At 41.5% G+C, this 20083-nt stretch overlaps 1 protein-coding gene across 3 annotated transcripts in view; it reads right to left on the bottom strand.

Annotated features, from left to right (window-relative positions):
- Window positions 1-988: 988 nt before the first annotated feature.
- THSD7A (thrombospondin type 1 domain containing 7A) overlaps window positions 989-20083 on the bottom strand; it is a 215426-nt gene continuing 196331 nt past the window's right edge. For 2 of the 3 annotated variants that reach the window (XM_081882805.1, XM_081882806.1), the window contains 9 exons: window positions 19184-19301; window positions 14875-15020; window positions 13669-13843; window positions 11422-11595; window positions 10379-10474; window positions 6584-6666; window positions 6011-6221; window positions 4879-4966; window positions 989-3436 (listed from right to left, as the gene is read on the bottom strand). In XM_081882805.1, the coding sequence (XP_081738931.1) occupies window positions 3352-3436; window positions 4879-4966; window positions 6011-6221; window positions 6584-6666; window positions 10379-10474; window positions 11422-11595; window positions 13669-13843; window positions 14875-15020; window positions 19184-19301 (1176 nt within the window). In that variant the 3' untranslated portion in view covers window positions 989-3351. Of the gene's footprint in view, window positions 3437-4878; window positions 4967-6010; window positions 6222-6583; window positions 6667-7783; window positions 8405-10378; window positions 10475-11421; window positions 11596-13668; window positions 13844-14874; window positions 15021-19183; window positions 19302-20083 lie in introns of those variants that run through there. The other variant, XM_081882807.1, reaches the window with a different exon arrangement.

The raw sequence follows: 20083 nt of genomic DNA, 5'->3' as shown, positions 1-20083 counted from the left end.
ACTCCGTGACCAGATAACACTTCAGTTATGACGAAGACACACCAGTTTTCTGTTAATATTTATTGTCTGCATTACCGCAGTTATGTACAAATCTCCCACATGAAAATGTAAGGACTTTTTACATTTTCACATGTGATCTGCATTAACTGAATAATGTTTGGTGACAATATACACAAATTTGCAGTAGTACATAAACATTTTGTGCATTAAAAAAAGAAAGAAATATACATAATTTAAAAAATAAAAATGCATTACACCATTTACAAATTAACAAAAAGCAAATTTTCCCCAGACAGTCGCCTCCATACTCTACCAAAAAAAAAAAAAATCTTTTCAAGTAAATTAAGTTAGGCAAAATAATTTTTTTAAACTTTGGGTGAGCACAATTTACAAAAGGTAAAAAGACAGATCTGTTTCCTTCCAGTGATTTTTTTTTTACAGTGATGATTACAGAATTGCTGAAATTGTTTTGTGTATGTAGTGCTGAATTTGAAAAAAAAGATGCTTAAAATTTCTGTGATAGGATGAGGATTTTAAGATCCAGAGACCGTAACAAATATAATCAGGCTTGTTCAGAACCAGCAAACATTGAAGAAGAATTGTTCTAGTTCTCAAAGCAGACGTAACAATCTTTTAAAACCCACCATTTTAAAACAGAAATCACAAACCTCCACAATAAGAAGAAAATGTCTAGTCAGCTATTTTTTGGAATGGATCAAAGAGAATTGGTCACTGAAAACATTATTTTCACAAACTAACAATCTATCGAAGTGGCTGCTTTAGGCACTGGATTTGTAGAAACACATCTTAAAAGCAACTTATTTTTATACAGATACTTCTTATATTCCTGTTTCAGTGCTACCGTTCTGATCTCTAGATTTAACAAAATCCAGACTGCAATTGTGGCCTTCCCACAGCCTTCCTCTCAATAATCTTTTAAAATAATTCTTTCTTTTTACAATTAAAGAACATCCTTTGTGCATCTTCCCCCCCTTTTTTTACACCCTGTACTGTAAATTGAAGATGCACATGTCTTGTGAAGCAATCCCTACCTGGGAGCATGTCCCACCAAACACCATGGGACTTACTTCCAAGTAAGCATGCATAGGATTGCACAGATAATGCAGTAAAAGTTCAACTAACCATTCATTCAATTTGCTAGTCAGTTTCTCAACGTTTAATATCAGTAAATTGGCTGTGTTTTATATCCACTTATTTTGGACCTTTCTCAAGGCTGCTTGGAATAACCCTTGTGTTCCTGTTATTTTACTGCTAATAACAGATTCACAAGTTATGATAAATCCTCATTTCGAAAAACAAACAAACGAAAAGCAGCATGAGATCAGACACTCTGACGTTGTGTGTGTCAACACCAGAGACTTCATGGTGGAAGCTTACTCCATTCAAGTTCATAAATCTAATTGTGAATCAGTGCTAAAAATAAATGCATATTTTTCCTGTCTAGGTAGCCATATTTGCATGAAACAGCTGAGAGTATTGACTTTTATCAATGGGCAATATAGCGGGGTGCATTAGGAACGGTTTAGCTTATTGATACAAACCTGAGAAATTAGAACTAAAATCATTAATGTGTAACGGATGCCTGATAAAGTTGATTAATTGTATTGCTCATTAACCTGCAACTAGACAGACATAGATGATGTCTTTAAATATTGACCTTACATTTTGCAAAGGTTGAGGATTTCTAGTGGCTAAAGGGGCTTCATATTGTAAGTTAATACACCAAAAACCCATTGGAATGGAAAAAGTTACTAGAGATTAAGCAGCTGTAATTGCCAGAAATATGATAAAGGAGTTGTACAGTTTTGAATATTCACGGAGTGGTGTAGGTTGGCTGTGTCTCATTCAAAGGAATTCTTGATCAGTTCTATCCATTGAAATCAATAGGCAAGGAAGCTCTGAGAGTGAAATAGAACCCCCACACTTCAACTAGGCAGTTGGACAATAATGTTTAAGAATTTAAAAAATATTTCTTGAGTCAGGATGGGGTGGGGTGGAATCAGTCAAGACTACACCAGGTTATTTCAAATGGAAAGAGTGCTTATTGATTCTTCAGCAGTGCATTAGCAGGAGAAAAATAAACAGATATTTTGCATCTTTCAGCTTGAAAATATTGGATTATTGTTTAGATAAGTATTTCCCCCAAGATTAGTGGGCAACCACTTTTTTTCTTTCTTTCTTTTTTTACAAAGTTAGCAATATAAAAATCTAGTTGTAAACAACCTTCAAAGTAATTAGAAATCAACTTGAAAATCTATTATCTGTAGAAGTTGGACAGAATCAGAAAGTAGACACTTAATGTTACTGCCATGGTATTGACTACAAAACAGCTGCTGTTATAAGAAATGGTATAAACAGTACTTGCATTAGCTGGTTTGATCCAGTCACAGTCCAGAAACTGATCTCTACTCTCAACAGGACTCAAGAACTTACTGATAAACGTCTGTGCGATGCGATTTGCCGCATCCTTTCCTTCATCCTTTTCTGAAAAGAGGCAGTTTCTATGGCAATACTAGGTAATAAGTGCATATCATGCTGCACTAATATAGTGCAAAAAATTGCCTTCCATGTAGCAAAAAAGTTGCAGGCAACAGTTTGAAAGTAAGAGAAAGTAAAAACTTATTACACACGGATATTAATTTCCAGACAACCTCTATAAAACATTGAACCTGAAAATGCTTCTCTCCTTGATAAGTGTGTCTATATGGCGCTTTAGTACCTGGAACTGGTTGTATAGGACAGAGTCTTTTGCAAGCCTGCATCCTGGGAAAGAGGTTAAGAAAACCTACCCTCCCCTGCCAAAATGCCAGAACTTGCTCATTGGGTTGTTATTGTCAGTTAAAGTTAACATGTTGCTAAGCTCTAAAATGCCCCTTTAGCCAGTATATCATTTGACAAGTTAATACATATGGTGCAACGGAGTATATAAATTGTATATCAAGCATTATAGACATCTTGGTATGATCTCCTCATGCTTACTGACTACATTAGCTTAATGCAGAAGATAGTTCTGGCATCAAGACACTCAGATGTCAATATTAGGTCATATACAATGGGCTGGAGACACAAGCGGTTTTGCAGTTCATAAGTTTCAAAGAAGGCCACAATAAGATTCCCAGCTGCTGTGCTAACAAGATAAATTTGCCACCATAATTTGCTGTACTGACTGATGGTCTAGAACAAAGCATGTTTCTTGGAATATCCATGGCCATTGTGAAGTCTTTTTTTTTTTGTCTTGTGGTGTAACATCTGCTCAGTAACGTACACACGTATGTGTTGTCTTTGAACACTACAGTTTCAAGAGACTAAAGTCAATGGGAAGTCATTATTTTACATATCTGCATCTCCATCGTAAGCCAGCGTTAAAGGTTTGAGACGGTTGTTCTGTCTTCTTTGAGGCTTCTTTGGTTTTTTGCTGCAACATGGGAGGGGAGGAAAAACCAACTTTAAAAATTCAGATCACAAAGTGGTCAAAACAACATTACTTACCTGGGGCAAAATTAAAAGCAATTCCCATGTGAGTTAAGATTTAACTGTTACCCGTGAAAAATAGATAACCGTATTTTTCGCTCCATAAAACGCACCTGGGGCACCTAGTTTTTAGAGGGGGGATGCAAGAAAAAATATATATTTAAAGGGAGTGCTGAGCAGAGCCTGTATGTATCTCAGGCTCTGCCCAGCGCTCCCTTTCATGAGGGAGGGAGAAGGGCAGCCCGTCACTGACGGGCTGCCCTTCTCCTTCATCGTGGAAAAGCCCCCAAGAGCCGCATACACGCTCTACGCGGCTCTTTAAAGGGAGCGCGGCTCGTGGGAAGTCACTTCCCCACCTCCCACGAGAGCCGTGCACTCTTAAAGGGAGTGTGGGGCTCTCATCCCCTGCCCGGGAGAGGTTGCCCGCGGCTAAGGCTCCCCCAAGAGCTGCGTTTCCTTTAAAGAGCACGCGGAGTGTGTGTGCGGCTCTTGGGGGCTTTTCCCCGAGGAGGGAGAAGGGCAGCCCCACACGGCTCTTTAAAGGGAGCGCTGAGCAGAGCCTCCTGCCTGCATTCGCTCCATAAGACGCACACACACACTTCCCCTTACTTTTTAGGAGGGGGAAATTCTGTCTTATAGAGCGAAAAATACAGTACTTGGCTGTTGCATTTGCTAATTGTCTGATTCAAGTCAAACTTCTGATGAAAGCTAACATCCAACTCATATTTGTATCCAGCAATTTTGAATTGTCTTTTCTGGATTTGAGCAAAGATTTGATAGGAAAACCCAGCAACAAAAAGTTGTAGATTTGTAGCTTCACTGTAATGTTGGGCCCAACACAAACTTAAACAGCTTTATAACCCACCTCCATTATTACAACAGGTTCAGTACAAATGCAGATGGTGCTGTCATATCTTCTTAAGTGAATTTAAAAACAAAAACCATAGGCATTGTTACTAAAATCCAAGTACCTTTTCCCCTTTTCTTTTTGCTGAAAAAAATCCAGCAACAACAATGAAATGTAGAACAAACATAAAAATAGCCAAAAAAAAGCTGGTTGACATTATGGCAAATGGAATAATACAGCAATAAAAGCTAGTTTTGCAATGATCACTTAATAGACATTACTAAGGTGGATGCAATAAACTGATTTGGGGCAAAACTGTAGGAATATACATGGAGGGATCACATGCTCACTACTTTTATCGTCTAAAATAGCTTTCCTCAACCTGATGCCTTCCAAATGTTGTTAGGGCTCCAGTTCCCATGAGCTCTAGTCAGCCTGGTCAAAGGTTAGGCATGAATGAGGCTGCAGTCCACAATGTTGGAAGGTTATCAGCTTGGGGAACACTAGTCCCAAAAATAATAAATGGCTAAAGAACTCACCAGGCTAGATATACCATAGAAATAATAAAGATGAGCAAAACAAATGCACCAGCAGCTACACCATAAACCCAGGTCTTCAGCTTCCCATCTAAAAAGAATGAATGTTAGTCATCAGTCTGCAAGTTAGTACTCAACAAAAGAAGTTTTAAAGCTTGTTTTAATAAAAAGGCTTTCACACAGGTACAGTTAGTGATATCGTTCCATATTGCAACTTGGATGCTGCATGAAATTGCTTATCTGACATAGCACCTTTCCTTGCAACATCAGTGTGCAATGTGTCGATACAAAAAGGGCCAGAGAGTGAAGAGCAAAACCTGCCCTGTTCATTCTGTGAACTCAAGTGGTAATCAAGGACTGATAAGATTCAGAACAAATACAGTATGTGCCGAGAGCCCAGAGAGGTGATATTACAGAACTCCCCACCCACCCACCCAACTAGATTCCCATTAACACCATTGATCAAGCTACACAACACCTTCCCAGTCAGTGAATGTGTTTAGGAGCTGGCAGTCAGAGGGGCAACTTCTACTTCAACCCTGTGCCTGCTTATTCAATTTGAGTTTCATTCTGAAATCTAACACTTTTAGTTAAAGAACTATCAGTACAAGTGTATGAGTACACAAAGAACGAAAAAATAATAACCAAAGGTGATGCTGTGGTCTAAACCACTGAGCCTAGGGCTTGCCGACTGGAAGGTTGGCAGTTCGAATCCCCACGACGGGGTGAGCGCCCATTGCTCGGTTCCTGCTCCGCAGTTCGAAAGCACATCAAAGTGCAAGTAGATAAATAGGTACCGCTCCAGTGGAAAGGTAAATGGTGTTTCTGTGCGCTGCTCTGGTTTCACCAGAAGCAGCTTAGTCATGCTGGCCACATGACCCAGAAAAACTGTCTGCGGACAAACGTCGGCTCCCTCGGCCACTAAAACGAGATGAGTGCCGCAACCCCAGAGTCGTTCGCGACTGGACTTAACTGTCAGGGGTCCTTTACCATTTTATGCCACTTCTTATTCATGCTGTTAACAGAGGGGATAAGGTGTTGGCTCTTCCTGCATTAAAATTGTGAAGAGGCCAGAAAAACCCACCGCATTCTACAATAGCACTTAGCAGCACTAACTATGCATGCGAGACTTCACCTGGTCCAAAAGGCTGCAGGAACCAAGTCCGTCCTCGTCCTGATTGGGGATTGGATGGCTGCGTGGGGTTTACAGCTCGACTGGTTTTTACATCTCCCTTTCTGTCGTCCACTGTGGGGATGACTACCACCGGGATGAGAGTGCACTGCTCAAGTGTGCCGTCAGAAGACATTACTTCTGTGTACCCTTCTTCACATGCACACGTTCTGGTCTGCAGAGGAACAAGCGTTTTACACACAGTTGCAAATCCATGCATCGCTGAGTGCTACATGACATGTCATGGAGCAATTTAAAAAGGGCCACTTTCTACCACGGAAAAGCTGTGGTGGTGGGAAGATTTGCCAGAGGCAGTGGGGAGAGGTTTAGCTATGTCCACCCAGCTTCCAAATATTGACCAACTAGCTCAAACATTATTTTTTATCTCCAAGAAGTATTGGGGTTCCCTTTTGAGATTTTGCTTGCAGCTAAGCATCTTAAGAACACTGCAGTCCCCACAGTTCAATATCATGCACCAACATGTGACTGGAGCCACATGGTGGATGGGTGGGCTTGTTATGACACAGTAGCACATACCTCACTACAGTAAGAATAGGGCTGGCTGCACGGTGGCTTACATGACCTGTCAACATCTGGCTGGCGCATCACTAAGCAGCCTCCTGCAGAACAAAACAAATCACATTTTGACACAACTGTGCCTCTGAACCAAGGAAGCTAATTGCTGCAGCTAGGAAAAGTGACATCCCATAATGGAAGAGGGTGCTCTCCCACTCCTTCGCAGTTTCTCCGAGGAAGGACACAGCAATGGATGGATTTACTGGCATCGCTCTATGTCTCATTAATATGTCGGTGTGCCAGATGCCATTTTCTTCTTTACGGCTCACACAGGTAATTGGCTGTGTATGTGAAAATGTGCAGGGGATAACGGATGTTGAACTTTGAGAGGTAATTGTGTTCTTGGCAGGATGGCTTTAATGCTGCTAACAGTACCATTGTCAAGCATGATACATGGGAGAAAACATATTCACTACATGATGAACGTCCTTTGTCTTGATCTTCCAAACACCGAGCAAATTTGCAGCCCCCCCCCCAAGAAAGAAGGGGGTAGGTTACCATGCAACATTTTGGAGAAACGCCGTCTCCACTGTATAATTTGGCTTTGTTATACTAATTGCATAGACCCATGGGTGTAGCAAAGGGGTGCAGGGGGCAGCTTTTCCCCCTAAGTCCTCAAAAAGTATTGGAAAGCATTAAAAATAATTAACTGAGGCTCTGCACCTCCCTCCCCCCGGCAGAAGCCTCCTCCCTGACAAAAGCCTGCCCACCCCCATCGCAATGCCCTGGGGGGGGGATTTTTACCTGTGATCTCCCAAAAAAGCTCAACAACTTTAACTCCTAAAAAAAGCTCAGACCCCATCATCATGTTTTGTTTTTTGTTTTACTTTCCATGCTTCTCTGAAACGTTCTTGTTTAGTGGAAGAGAGAATTATTATCTCTTAAGGCAGGCATAGGCAAACTCAGCCCTCCAGATGTTTTGAGACTACAATTCCCATCATCCCTGACCACTAGTCCTGTTAGCTAGGGATGATGGGAGTTGTAGCTGGAGGGCGGAGTTTGCCTATGCCTGTTTTAGGGCGAGACCTTTATACTTTATAGTGCTATGCAATCCTAAAGTAGGGGGGTGGGAGATCTGTTGTTGCTGTTGGACTCCAACTCAGGCCAGTCCCAGGCAGCAGGGCCGAGGATGAGAGATGGCTGGAATTGTAGTCCAGCAGCATTTGGGGGCTGACCTGTTCCCCATCTCCTTCCTTAAAGGCTGTTGCATGCATAGCAAGACAACATGCTCAAGACTAGAGTGAAACAAGTAACTGAAAACAAATATTTTGGTTCTCAAGAGATGATCTTTCTTGGTGATCTGCTCTTAATTCTCAGTAGCTAGAAGGTTATGAATGTGGCAGAGTTATTGTTTTAAACCAAAGAAGCACACACAGGCTTTCATCATTGTTTTGAGCCAGGATCCTTGTTGCCATCGTTCAGTAGTACCCAGTTTGCCCGTTTCTTCCTCAAACAACTTCAGTAAAATGTAGCTGCCCACTCGTTATAAGTTTGCTGCTGCATCCTGAAACAACCAAGTCCATGTACTGGTGAGAAACAATGATGAAGTCCCGACAATAACAGATGCAATTAGATGCAGGTAGGTAGCTGTATGTTAACCAAGGGATTAGCAGAGAACCAAATCAGGCTTGCTAGCTGGCGAGTGAAATGGAATAAAGTCCGAATGTCCTGGCAATAAGATGCACATGCCTGTAAATGCCCTTATTGCAAAATGTCAGCCATCTGTGGGGCTACAGGAGGAAAGAGCAGCTTCATCACCCGTTTCATTTTGAATTAACGTATCTGTAAAAATAATACTTGGATATAAGAAGGCCACTCGGAACCATTATGCTGTGATAGAAGTAGGACATGTGAGAAACACTGCTCTATAAGCAAATACAAACGTCAAAGAAGTGAACCGAGTGAGCTTCAAGATAGCACAAAGACATTCTGACACTGCTACAGAGAAGCATTACAGCATCAATGCAATGTTTTTAGGCCTAGCCCTCTTACTTTCAGAAGACTGCACATAATGTCTGTTTACAAAAAAACAACAGTGTAGAATGGCTATCCATGAGGTAATCCTAGCCTTGGAATGGGGAAATAAAGCTTATGTGAATAGTGCTGTAATCCCCACCTCCACTGCTTTCAATAGGAAATCCTACTGTTTACTGTTGAATCGGGGAGGTTTTCTGCAGATCGTTCCAATTCAGCAGTGATCAGCAGGTTTTCCAGGGGAAAGCAGAGGGGCAAAAAAGAAACCTATTGAACCCGTGACTAGAAATCACAGGATAAACAAAAGTGTGGATGGGCCCTGAGTCTGGATATATATAGGCACATCCCTTATCCTAGATATATTTCTCCTCATTTTCGAAAAGCCAGAGCCTTATGCAGATGTTGAGGCAAGTAGTCTTTCTAGTGGTGGCCCCTTGAAAAATGAGACTTCTCCTGTCATAACAAGTGTGCTCTTTTGGCAGCCTCTTTTGTTGGGTGGGAGCTGCAAAAACATGTTATGTTCAGGTAGATCTCTGAGATGCAGCTGGTGAGTTGCTATTTCAAATGCTATTTCTTAGTTTGTGCCAATTGTTATGATTATATGCTTTTATATAAAAAAAGGTTTTATATAGTAATTATAGGGTTATATCCAATGGCAACTTTCTCTTAGCAGAAAGCACTTCCACTCGCACAAGGTGGGATACCTGGTTTTTGCCAGTTTCCACTGCTCACTTCCCTGAAAAGTTGCTCCTAAGAGTTGCTATGTTACATGGAGAGCTGCTGTAGGTGTGTGTGGTGGTGGGGAACGAGCAAAACTCATGTTGTGTGAGTAGAAGTGCTTTTCTCCAAGGCAAACTTGACAGTGGGTACAATCCATCATTTTTATTGCTGGAAACTGCTTTGAGGATAGCAGCTGAGAAGCCGTTTCTAAACCTTTGAAGGCACAACCCAGCCAAAATGTAATCCCACCGACTTGAATGGGAAGCAGTTTTAGATGTGCTAATCTCTTTGAAATCAACAAGACATAGAAGTGCTTTAGACTTGGCTAAATTTTGACCTAACAAATATATAGAAGTGGTAGAAATCTGTTCCATGGATGTGCTCTGCCGCTCCCAATCCATATTATATCCAAAGCTAAAGGAGATAGTTTGCTATGGTTTGGCTTACAAAGTAACTAGCAATTCTCAGGAACCCAATGCAAAGCTAATAATCACAGGCTTTCATGAGTGCTCATTAACATTTCGTAAGAAACTTCAATGAGCTCTGAAGCACGTATATCAGTGGAACTTTAATACCTGTAGTCTGATCGTAAGAATCCTTTAATGACTCTTAAGTAACCTCTTGCAGCCTATCATGTCAATAATCCCTGGATTGATGTTGTGTAAGAATTCGCTAATTTCATAAACAATCATAAACACTAATCACATGGTGTCTACCACTGACATTATTACTCCTCACAGAAGCAACCCAAAGCAACTTACAACACAATATAAACACTAAAAACCAATTAGAACAAATCAACGCCCCCAAAGCCCCCACATAAATACAAATAAAAGTCAGGTGTTGCAGAACCCGCCCCATTAAAAGAGGCCTCAAGTACTTTAGACCCTTCAAATTAAGGGTCAAAATTCCAGGTTAAAAGGAAGGTTTTTGCCTGGTGTCAAGCAAGCCCTGCTGTGGGTCCCAAAAGCACCCCAATCTAGATCATGGCAAAGAGATATTTCTACTTTTTCTGAAAAAGGTTGAGTGTGTTCAAGATTCTGAAAGGGGAAGAACACTTACCTGTAACATTCAATCCATCTGACCTTTGGCACCATACTGTTCGAGAAGATCCCTTCCATGGGCTGGCCATCCATTTGTATTCATAACACTGACCATCTGAATTGGAAACAGTAGCACTGTCAGAAATCTTCCATTTGGCTTGAGAGAAACATAGGGAACTGCTTTTTACAGAGTTGGACCATTGGTTCATCTAGCTCAGCATTATCCTCACCAGCAGTGAGGAATCCTTGGCCTAGTTCAGCCTGACAGCACCTACAAAATGGCCCAGGAGGCCATTTCTAGAGAATTCCACCAACCTGGAATCATGTGACATGATCTGACATAACCTGTCAGGCAAGCATAGGTAGAACACTGGAGAAGTCTGCCCCCCCCTAGCCTTTGCTAGCAAACCCCACCTTTTTTTCCCTTCTCGGTCAAGTGAAGGGGAAAGGAGAAAATCAGGCACGTTTTGCAAAGGCATCTCAGGGCACTTGGCGAAAGGAGGGAGTGAAGGCCGCTTCAAAGAGTGCTTTGCAAGTCTCCCCGTGTTTCTTGTTCAAACTTCCAACGTTGGGTTTAAATGAAGACTTGGCAAAGCCATGGGGAGGGTTTTGACTGGTGGACAGCCTGTCAGATTTGGCTGGTGAGGCTGATCCTGATAAAAAGGTTCCCCACCCCTGCTCTAAACCCAAGGAATCTCCCAACTCTGCTCCCTATAATTGTTAGCCTGAGCAGGAGACCTTCTGCATGCAGTGCATGCTCTACAGCTGAACATTGCTCCCTACCTCTCCATCTCAGGGCAGCAGAGTCAAAATCTCTATCCTGTGTTATTGTTTCTGTAGAAGCACATTGGTTCCCTGTTCTATTTTTTCCCTACTCAATGGTGAGTTAACAGAGCCCATATACAGTCATGCGAAAGTGCGTAAGCGGTGAATCATGACCTGCACATGCACAAACACGTGGACGCAGGTTGCGTTCGCTTCAGGAATGGATCCCGTTTGCATCCAGAGGTACCACTGTACTTTAAAACTGGCACTCACTTGCCTATAGATTTTAACACTCACCATTACACTGTCTTGTTTCCAAAACTTGCTCTGGGCAAAGGTGTTGATTATCTAGGTCCTGAATGATCACTGCTCGAGATCGAACTTGTATTCCCCCAAAGCCAAGATCTTCGCCATTTACACAGGTCAACTGACAGAGGCTCCATTCTGCCCACTCCTTTAAGTAACAGTCACCTGCCCAATAATGCAAAAAGTATTAATGAAAAAGTTAATTAGCAAGAGGGATTTGCAACATTATGCCACAACCTTAGTGTTAAAGATTTGTATAGGATTACCGGTATTTGGTTGCAAATAATGGATCTCCTGCCCCAGCATAGTTTTTAATAAACCTCACCCAAGCCCCAAAGTGATGGCACAAAAAGACTTGGTTGTTTGAACTGATAAACTGCTCATTGGTGTATCTGGTATTTCGGTATTCACGATCCGAAAGCAGCAAAGAATATATATCACACCCAATGCTTGCTTACGGCTTCAAAGCCACACAAAACACAGCATGTTAAGTGAACGTGGGTTTTCTGGAAAGTCAGCTTTGCCAATCGTGCCCTGTGTATGGAGGCCATAAAGTGAAAAAGGCATCTAGGCTTGCAAATGAGTTTGGAGCTTTAATTATTTTAGCAAAAGGACTATTAAAAATTCATGTTGCCTTACATTATGTTGACAACAAATAAAATCAACTCCATGTTTAACAGGATGCCTTAATGAAGGGGATTTTATTTGCTAACATTAAGGACTCGCGTAAAGAAATGAATTATTGAATAAACGATGTATGTATAATAGGAGGGCATGTAGTGTTCTTTGGAAACATTAACTAGAGTGCATCATTAACCCATCCCCAGAGGGCAGTTAATCTTTTCTTGGGTGAATTGTGGGGCCATTCAAGCAAAGGTCGCTTCCTCTACAAAATTATGAGTGAACAGCAACAACATCTGCCCCCCCGCCCTCTATATTTTTAAAGATTATCTGTTAAAGAGCAAAACATTTGAGCTTGAAACATTGTAGCACTTGTTCAAATTTGCTGTTAGGATCCAGGACTGAGTTGATATTAGAGAGCAAGTTTTGTTAAAAACTTTATCTGAACCTACAGCCCTGCCCATAATCATTCTTTCAAATATTGTTATAAAAGCCCCAAGAAAGCATTTGATTCATAAGAGTGATCTTAGATTGGCTAATAGTGCCCATATGGCCAATGCAGGAAGCACCAACTCCATTATAATGGGATTCATTTGCCCTTAATGATGTCAGCATGTAGCAAAATCTTAGTTTATTTTTATATGTATACAAACATTGTATGCCTCTTTCCAGCCCTAACAAGAGTGCCAAAGGCAGTTTACATCATCATCATTATTATTTTGTCATCATTAAGGACAATAATGAACACAAAACCAGTTTAAACATTGTGGTGTCATGTGGGACCCCAGATTGGCCTAAATCGCTTGGGGATGAATGAAACAGAGGGACAAATAGCAGCAGCCAAAGGGCGAAACAGCAGTTGTGAGCAGTAATGAACAGCCATCAATGTGTAAGATTAAGGGCTTTTGGATGGGGGAATTACCTTCACCCAAATCAGCACCTGGTGGAAACTGAAGGACAACTAGGGAACAATTGGCTCAGAGCTATTAGTACAGGCTGTAATTGCTTCTGAACATTTACTTTTAAAAGGTGGGTGGGAAATCACATTAAATTGGAATAATTACAGGCTAAATCCATCTTAGGTGTTCAAGGCCCTGTGCTAGCATCAGGACCAAAAGTAAAGCTTGCTCCTTCTCTCCTTTAGCTCCGAAGCCATCACAGAGTATTTGAAAGTAGGAGGAACTATGGGAAGGGAGTTCACCCTTGAGCCTAACCCATAGCACCAGGTGGCCGAGAGCTCACATCAGCCTGCTGCTCTCTAACACTGTCTGCTGACACTTGGAGCATAAGTACTGAATCCATGTGCCGCCTCTGGGCCCTGCTGAGTTTGGGGCTTGGGGTAAGCCAAGGGTTCTTCTTAAATGCAGGTGTTCCCTCTCTTATAAGGATCCAATCTTGCCTACTCCTTCTTGTCTGGGTTTCCAGTGCAAGGGGCTACATAATTTACCAGTAAATAAATAATTAGTGTTACAACAATAGATCACATTCTTATGAAACTCTTGAGTGGGCAGATAACTCCTCTGACTTGCTATAGCATACAGCAATGGAATGTGGGAAAGAACGTAACCTTCAAGGGTTCAACAGAGACGCATCATTCATGCAAACACAGCTGGTCACCTGGGCAAGGAAGGGTACAGGTTTCCTCAAGCACCATTTTCTTATTGCCATCAACAACCGGCTCAATTTCCCCACAAAATTCTTCATCCACTATTTTCCCAGCATCATCACTGGATCCATCATAGACCACACAGGAAATGTTTCTGACTCTTGTCCCTTCTCCACACTGAGCATTCTGGAAGAAGGGAACCATAAAAAGGATTAAGTTGCAGGTGGAGAAATGCTCCTACTTCCTCACAAGGGTGAAGAGAATTCCACAAATGTTCAATGGGACTTCTCAGCTGGCAGGCGGCCCAAGTTTATCAATCCCATTTAGCTTGCCAAAGTTCATATGATTTGTGGTAGCCAAGGCTAGTGCTTCTGCCCTATCTTGTTTAGTTTCTGATCTCTTAGCATTCTGGCATCTCCTGAAGCTTAGCACAAAAGAGAACTGAGAGAAATCAAGCTGTGCATATTTTCTAATTTGATGGATGACGACAGGCATACTTTCTCTTAGTGAACAGGCAAACAAAAGTCTTATCATAATGTACTTACAGAATGTAAAATAACAGAAAGTCATTTTACTCAATCAACATTCAATGGGTTTGTTAAGTTTACTTTTGAGTGTGGAATTTCCCTCTGGAATCATGTAGGCTTTCTGATTAAGCAAAAGCCTAGATCTTTAAGATCTGTTGCCTTGAACCATGCTACTACAAATAGCTTTGCACCATGGTTGCACCATGCCAGAATGTGCTTGTGACTGTAGCTTTTTGTAAACTGCTTTGTGTGTTTTTCTTACACTCTAGTAGTATATACATTTGAAGAAATAAATAGAATAAAAATAAGTTTGTGCTCCTGCATTAAACTTTCCTTACACAAAGCAAACCAGCATGTCAGAGGTAAGACTCAGGTAGAATGTTTCCTCCTGACAAAACAGCTGTGTAATGATGGGCAGATAGTATCTTTGCTTATTCAAACATGGATTCTGAATAGTCCTCATGAGACGTTCCTCACTAAACACTGGAAACTGAGTCACAAGAGTGAGACAGGCTGGTTTCCATTTCACTTAAAAAGTCTGAGGTAGTGCTCAGCTCACCTTTTGATACCTCATTAGAATGAAGTTTAGAGGTACTTAATAAACAATATAATAAGCCATTAATTTGTATTTGTGTGTGTGTGTGTATCTGAGGATGAGATGAAGGGAAAGGCTTCAAACTTTTGTTTTACCTCAACTTTGCATTCAGCCCACTGACTATACTGCCACCGATAACAGGGCTTTACTGGACATGGTTTGAACTGCTCCATTAGTGAAGGACAAGGTCTCCCGTCACCTTGGAAAGGTTGAATAATAGTTCTCCTGCGTATCATCCTTCCTTCAAAACACAGAGAGAGGAAGAGAAGCGAGAATGTAACAATGACATTAGTCTCACACATCAAGGAGTCTCAGCCTCTGGCTTTCATTATTCATTAATCCAGACCTGGGTCTGAAAGCAATAAGGAACAGGTTGTGAATGTGTGTATAGTTTCAGCTCCCACCATGACTGACCATTGGCCTGGGGCTGATGGGAAATGGAGGTCAACAACATGTGGAAGACCCCTTGACATCAACAGAGACTAAGGAATGAGTGAAAGGAGATCTTGTGCCAATTCAATCTCCTGGGTGAATGAGAGAAATGCCAATTCTTAGCCAGAGGCCAATATAGGTTCTTCGTGTTGTTAGGCCATACTAGGCCATTCAAAGGGACAATTTGAGCCGTGGTCTAAGATTTTGAGGGGTGGGGAGGGGCCTGTCAGTATTTTGCTTACTATGCAACTCTGTGCTACGCTATGTATAGTGATGGTCATGAATAACAATAATAATCAGAAAAAAGAAGAAAATGATGAAGAAATTGGGTCCAGAGATCTGTCCACAGCATAGGCCAAAGTTGGCTTTGCCTTCCTATGCTCACCCCAACAGCCCTAGAAGCCACCTATAAAATGCTCCTTAAAAGTTGGGGTAGTCTGTGACACAAGGGGCTAAGCAGAAAGGAGGAAGGCACAGAAAAATGCATAGAATCATTTTCTATGTATGGGGTTGTCATGGCCCACTTCATTCAGCAGGTTCTTCCAACCCTTGGAGGTGCCTTTTCTATGAGCTTGCAGGACTGCCAGGGAGAAGATGGGACAGAAAATCAGCTGCTGCATGAGGGTGGATCTCATGATAATAATTAATATGCATATTAAATAGGAAGTAAATGTCACTGACCTCAGAAGAATTGTAAAAACTTATTTAGCATTGGGTTGTGAATTGCATGTATTGAATTGTCTAGCAGAAAAACTTGTTCTGGTACTATTATAATTTGGAGTAAGTATTAAGTAAGTATAATTTTGGAGTAAGTATTAAGGGCTTAAACACTCTGTGCCTGTACAACCACAGACACACAGAATGTTTTAAGGGGGAATCAAAATATTGGTGTTTTGTATGCAGTGGCATCTTCCTTCCAAAGTCAAAAGTTCCAAACCTAGGAGCATTTAATAAAGGTGATTCATTCACATTATCTTTCTTTGGTTTAAATATTTGTTTAGTTTATAAATTCTTTGATACTCCCCCCCCCAATAAACATAGATGTCTACTAGTCTCATAAGAGAAAAATACTTAGAAAGCAGAGGGAGGTTTGTTTATCTTCTTTGTCTTCCCAGACATTATTCCCAGACCGAGAATTTTCAAAGAAAACAGGATATTTCAACAAGACTTAAAAGGAAATTAAAGCAGTGTGGATTTAGCAGCCATTAATCTTCAGGCCAGCTAAGGCAAAGACGCTACCCAGACGTGCTAGAGGACCCAGGCTCTATTTCCAAGGACTTGCATTCCTCCATCCCTTTTGTGATCCTCTGGGTTGATTCTGTTCCTTTATTCCTAAGGCATTACATTTCATTTCATTACAGAGACAGATGTCACTACAGCACTAGCACAAGGACGGGTGTGCGAGAGTGTGTGCGCGTGACTTGTAGTAGCACTAAAAGGTTCATTGACCAGTGATGGCAATAAAGCCTGATTTCAGCGTCTTGTTTCATCTGAACCAAAATGCACTGTGGTATTTGTCACTACAAGTAGACACCATACTAGGACTTCCATTCATGCCGTACTTTCTAGGTATAGGTCTGCGCTTTAAAGCTCCATGTCTGAACAGGGTTTTTGGGGGGTGGGGTTTGTTTTGTTGTTGTTTTTGTCGAGGTGTTGTCCCCTGGAAAACCTGCATTTTACCTCTGAAATGGAGCAAAACGGCACTCTGTGGAAAACCTGGTTGCCATTTGCTCCAGTTCATCAGTGAAACATGGGTTTCCCCAGGGATAGCATTGGGACAAACAAACAAACAAACAAACAAACAAACAAACAAACAAACAAACCACTCGGGCACAAAGCCCAGGCCTTTGCCTAGAAACACAACACAAAAGGAAGCCTGGATGAGCCCTTAGTTAAAAGGCATAATAGTGTTATAAAAAGAGAACAATTAGAATCATTATTTTAAAATAATAATAATACCTGTTGCCTCTTGTGCAGCTGTAAGACTACTTGGGTTACGTTCTGTCCCCAGAGGAATGGAATTTTATACAAACTTCCCTTGAGAGTCCACTGAGTGGCAGCAGAGCTGTATTGGAAGCTAGCTATAATCCTCTGTCTCCTGCTGAGATGCTGAATAAGTCAAATGCCTCTAGCCATGAATGTAGTTAGTGCACGCAGTGTTGTGGTGTGATGCCCTTCCCAACACGGTAGCACAAAAGAAATGACTACAGTGGTACCTCGGGTTGCATACGCTTCAGGTTACAGACTCTGCTAACCCAGAAATAGTACCTCGGGTTAAGGACTTTGCTTCAGGATGAGAACAAAAATCGTGCGGCGGCAGCGGGAGGCCCCATTAGCTAAAATGGTGCTTCAGGTTAGGAACAGTTTCAGGTTAAGAACAGACCTCCGGAACGAATTAAGTACGTAACCAGAGGTACCACTGTATCTTGTGCATGTGGTGAGGGATGAAAATGTCATATAAGTGACCCCAAATATATATTAATGAACAACGGATAGCTTAGTCAATAGAGCACGAGACACTTAATCTCAGCCATGTTGGGCAAAAGATTCCTGCATTGCAGGGGGGTTGGACTGGATGACCCTCGTGGTCCCAACTCCACAATGCTATGATTCTGTGAGTTAGACTATCATACCTTGACTTGGAAAGCAAAGATATGAACAAACCTCTTTCCCCTACATGGAGTGACTTCACACGAGTTGAGCGACAAGCCAGGAAAATACAGTCAACTATCGTTTCCTGTTATGCCTAGATTTGGAGACTATGGTTAATGGCTTCCAGGCAAGCCAGAACGTTATGCCAAATTTAAACCATGGTTTAACATCCTAGCTTGCAAGGAAGCCATTAATCATCATTTCCCAGTTTGGAGATAATACAGTGGTACCTTGGTTTACAACCATAATCAGTTCCGGAGGTCCAGTTGTAAACCAAAACAGGTTGTAACCCAAGGTGCGCTTTTGCTATTGGGGCCTCCCCCCAAAAATGGGTTGTAATAAAAAAAGGGTTGTAATCCAAAAAAAGGGACACACACTTCCGGGTTTGACGTGGTTGTAATCAAAAGCGGTTGCCGACCAAGGTACCACTGTAGTTTATTGCAGATTCCTGCTTGTTTCCCCTGGTTTCATGAAGCGAGAAACAGAACAAAAGTATGCCGCGCAAGGGGCTTGTTCAAATTAGGATGGACAAGATATGATTGTCCACATGTGGCCAATGTCTACCACGGTGTGGTTGCCACTGGCTGTATGCTTTCATCGTTGCAGAGTTTCAACCATTTCGAACTAGTTTCAGATCCTGGTTAAATGTAACCATGGTTACTGTTAACCATGATTAAGGATGGTGCCAACCAACAGCTTAAGTGGGGAGGAGGAATTTGCTCTAGGGATGAAAATAGCTACATGGAAAGAGTACAGGCAGGCTTTTGGTTTGTTAAACCAGGTTCTACAGGAAACTCTGTAACATTTGAATCACCTACTAAGGTTTCTTGCCTTACACATATTTGTAATTGTTCAACACAATTTAATTCTAAGCGCAAACAGAACTTTGTGTTTATGTCAATACATTCCATGATTTTCTGGAATCTACAACCTGAAAAGAGATGCATTTATAACAATATATTGAGGCTAACTGAATTTGTAGGAAAGCAGCCCAACACCTTTGGGTGCTTCTCAGGGGCTAACATTGTTTTATGTTTACTCTGATCTGCCAGTCACAAATATAGTCCCCTGCAATAGTTTCATGCAGAGTTTTGCCATCTCTCATTTCCATTATCTAAGTCAGAAATGGATTTTGACAATCCTGATCCTCTTAGCACAAGCGTGGCATAAGGGAAGCTTGCAGGCAGGCAAAGCAAACCTCCCTAACCCTACAAATCTCTTTATCCAAGCAATTTTCCCTTCTGTTTCTCAGTGGCTGGTATGAGCTGGAGGCTCATGTTTTAAGACGTTTAAGCATCAAAGAGAATCTCCCAAACTTACCGGCTAGGCCACAAGCCTGAGAGCACTCAGACCACGGAGACCAGTCCGACAGCTGGCAGTTCACAGGGCATTCTACCACACAAGATGTATTCATGTGCCAGGTCTTTTCCAAGCCAAGCTAAGAAAAAAGAAAAAAGAATGATTCTACTATCAGTAAGTCATCGTGCAAGATGTTCATGCCACTGGATAACAGCTGAATTGAAGATGACCACTCCTTTGAATAGAAATTAATAATTATGAAGACAAAAAAGAGAAATCAACTACATAAATGTATTAGTCAGTAAATGTTTGTTCAGAATTGCAGCAATTCATATAAGAACCTAAACATGTTCCATTGAATAAGATATAGACAGACAAGTGGGTTGTCAGGGGGTCTTTTCCACTGGGCCCCTGATCTCCTGCCCTTTCCCTCCTTTTTTGACTAGTACATGATGGCTTCCCCTCTCCTGGGCCTACATTTTCAACTATACATAGAAGAAACTAGTACACACAGTTTTTATGCAAATTTGTGTCACTGAGCTGCATCCAAAAGTCTCTTAAGGACCTAGAAACGTCCCTGAAAACGACATCTTAAACATAATTTTGTTACTGTCTCAATATCCAGAATTGAGGATCAGTGAAGGAACATCATTTTAAGTGGTATATTGTCTGAAATTTAGCACAGCTGTTAGAAGCTATCAGCTACATTGTGCAGCTATAATATAGGCATTTAACATCTATCTACCCATCAGTATAAGACATGTGCCTGCACATTCTGAGCTGAACAGTTGCAGCATCATTAACAACCACAAATGAGGCTGGAGACCTCTCTTCTGTTCTGCAAATGGCATCACTTGTTATTTCGCTTCTGAAATCTCTAAATAGGAAAGCTACAACAGTAGCTTCAAACTCTATACACAC

The sequence above is a fragment of the Podarcis melisellensis genome (genome assembly GCF_964234715.1).
Source record: "Podarcis melisellensis genome assembly, chromosome: 12".
Taxonomy (NCBI): Eukaryota; Metazoa; Chordata; class Lepidosauria; order Squamata; family Lacertidae; genus Podarcis; species Podarcis melisellensis.
The sequence above is the reverse complement of the archived record's forward strand: the minus strand, read 5'-3'. Positions and strand labels throughout refer to the sequence as shown.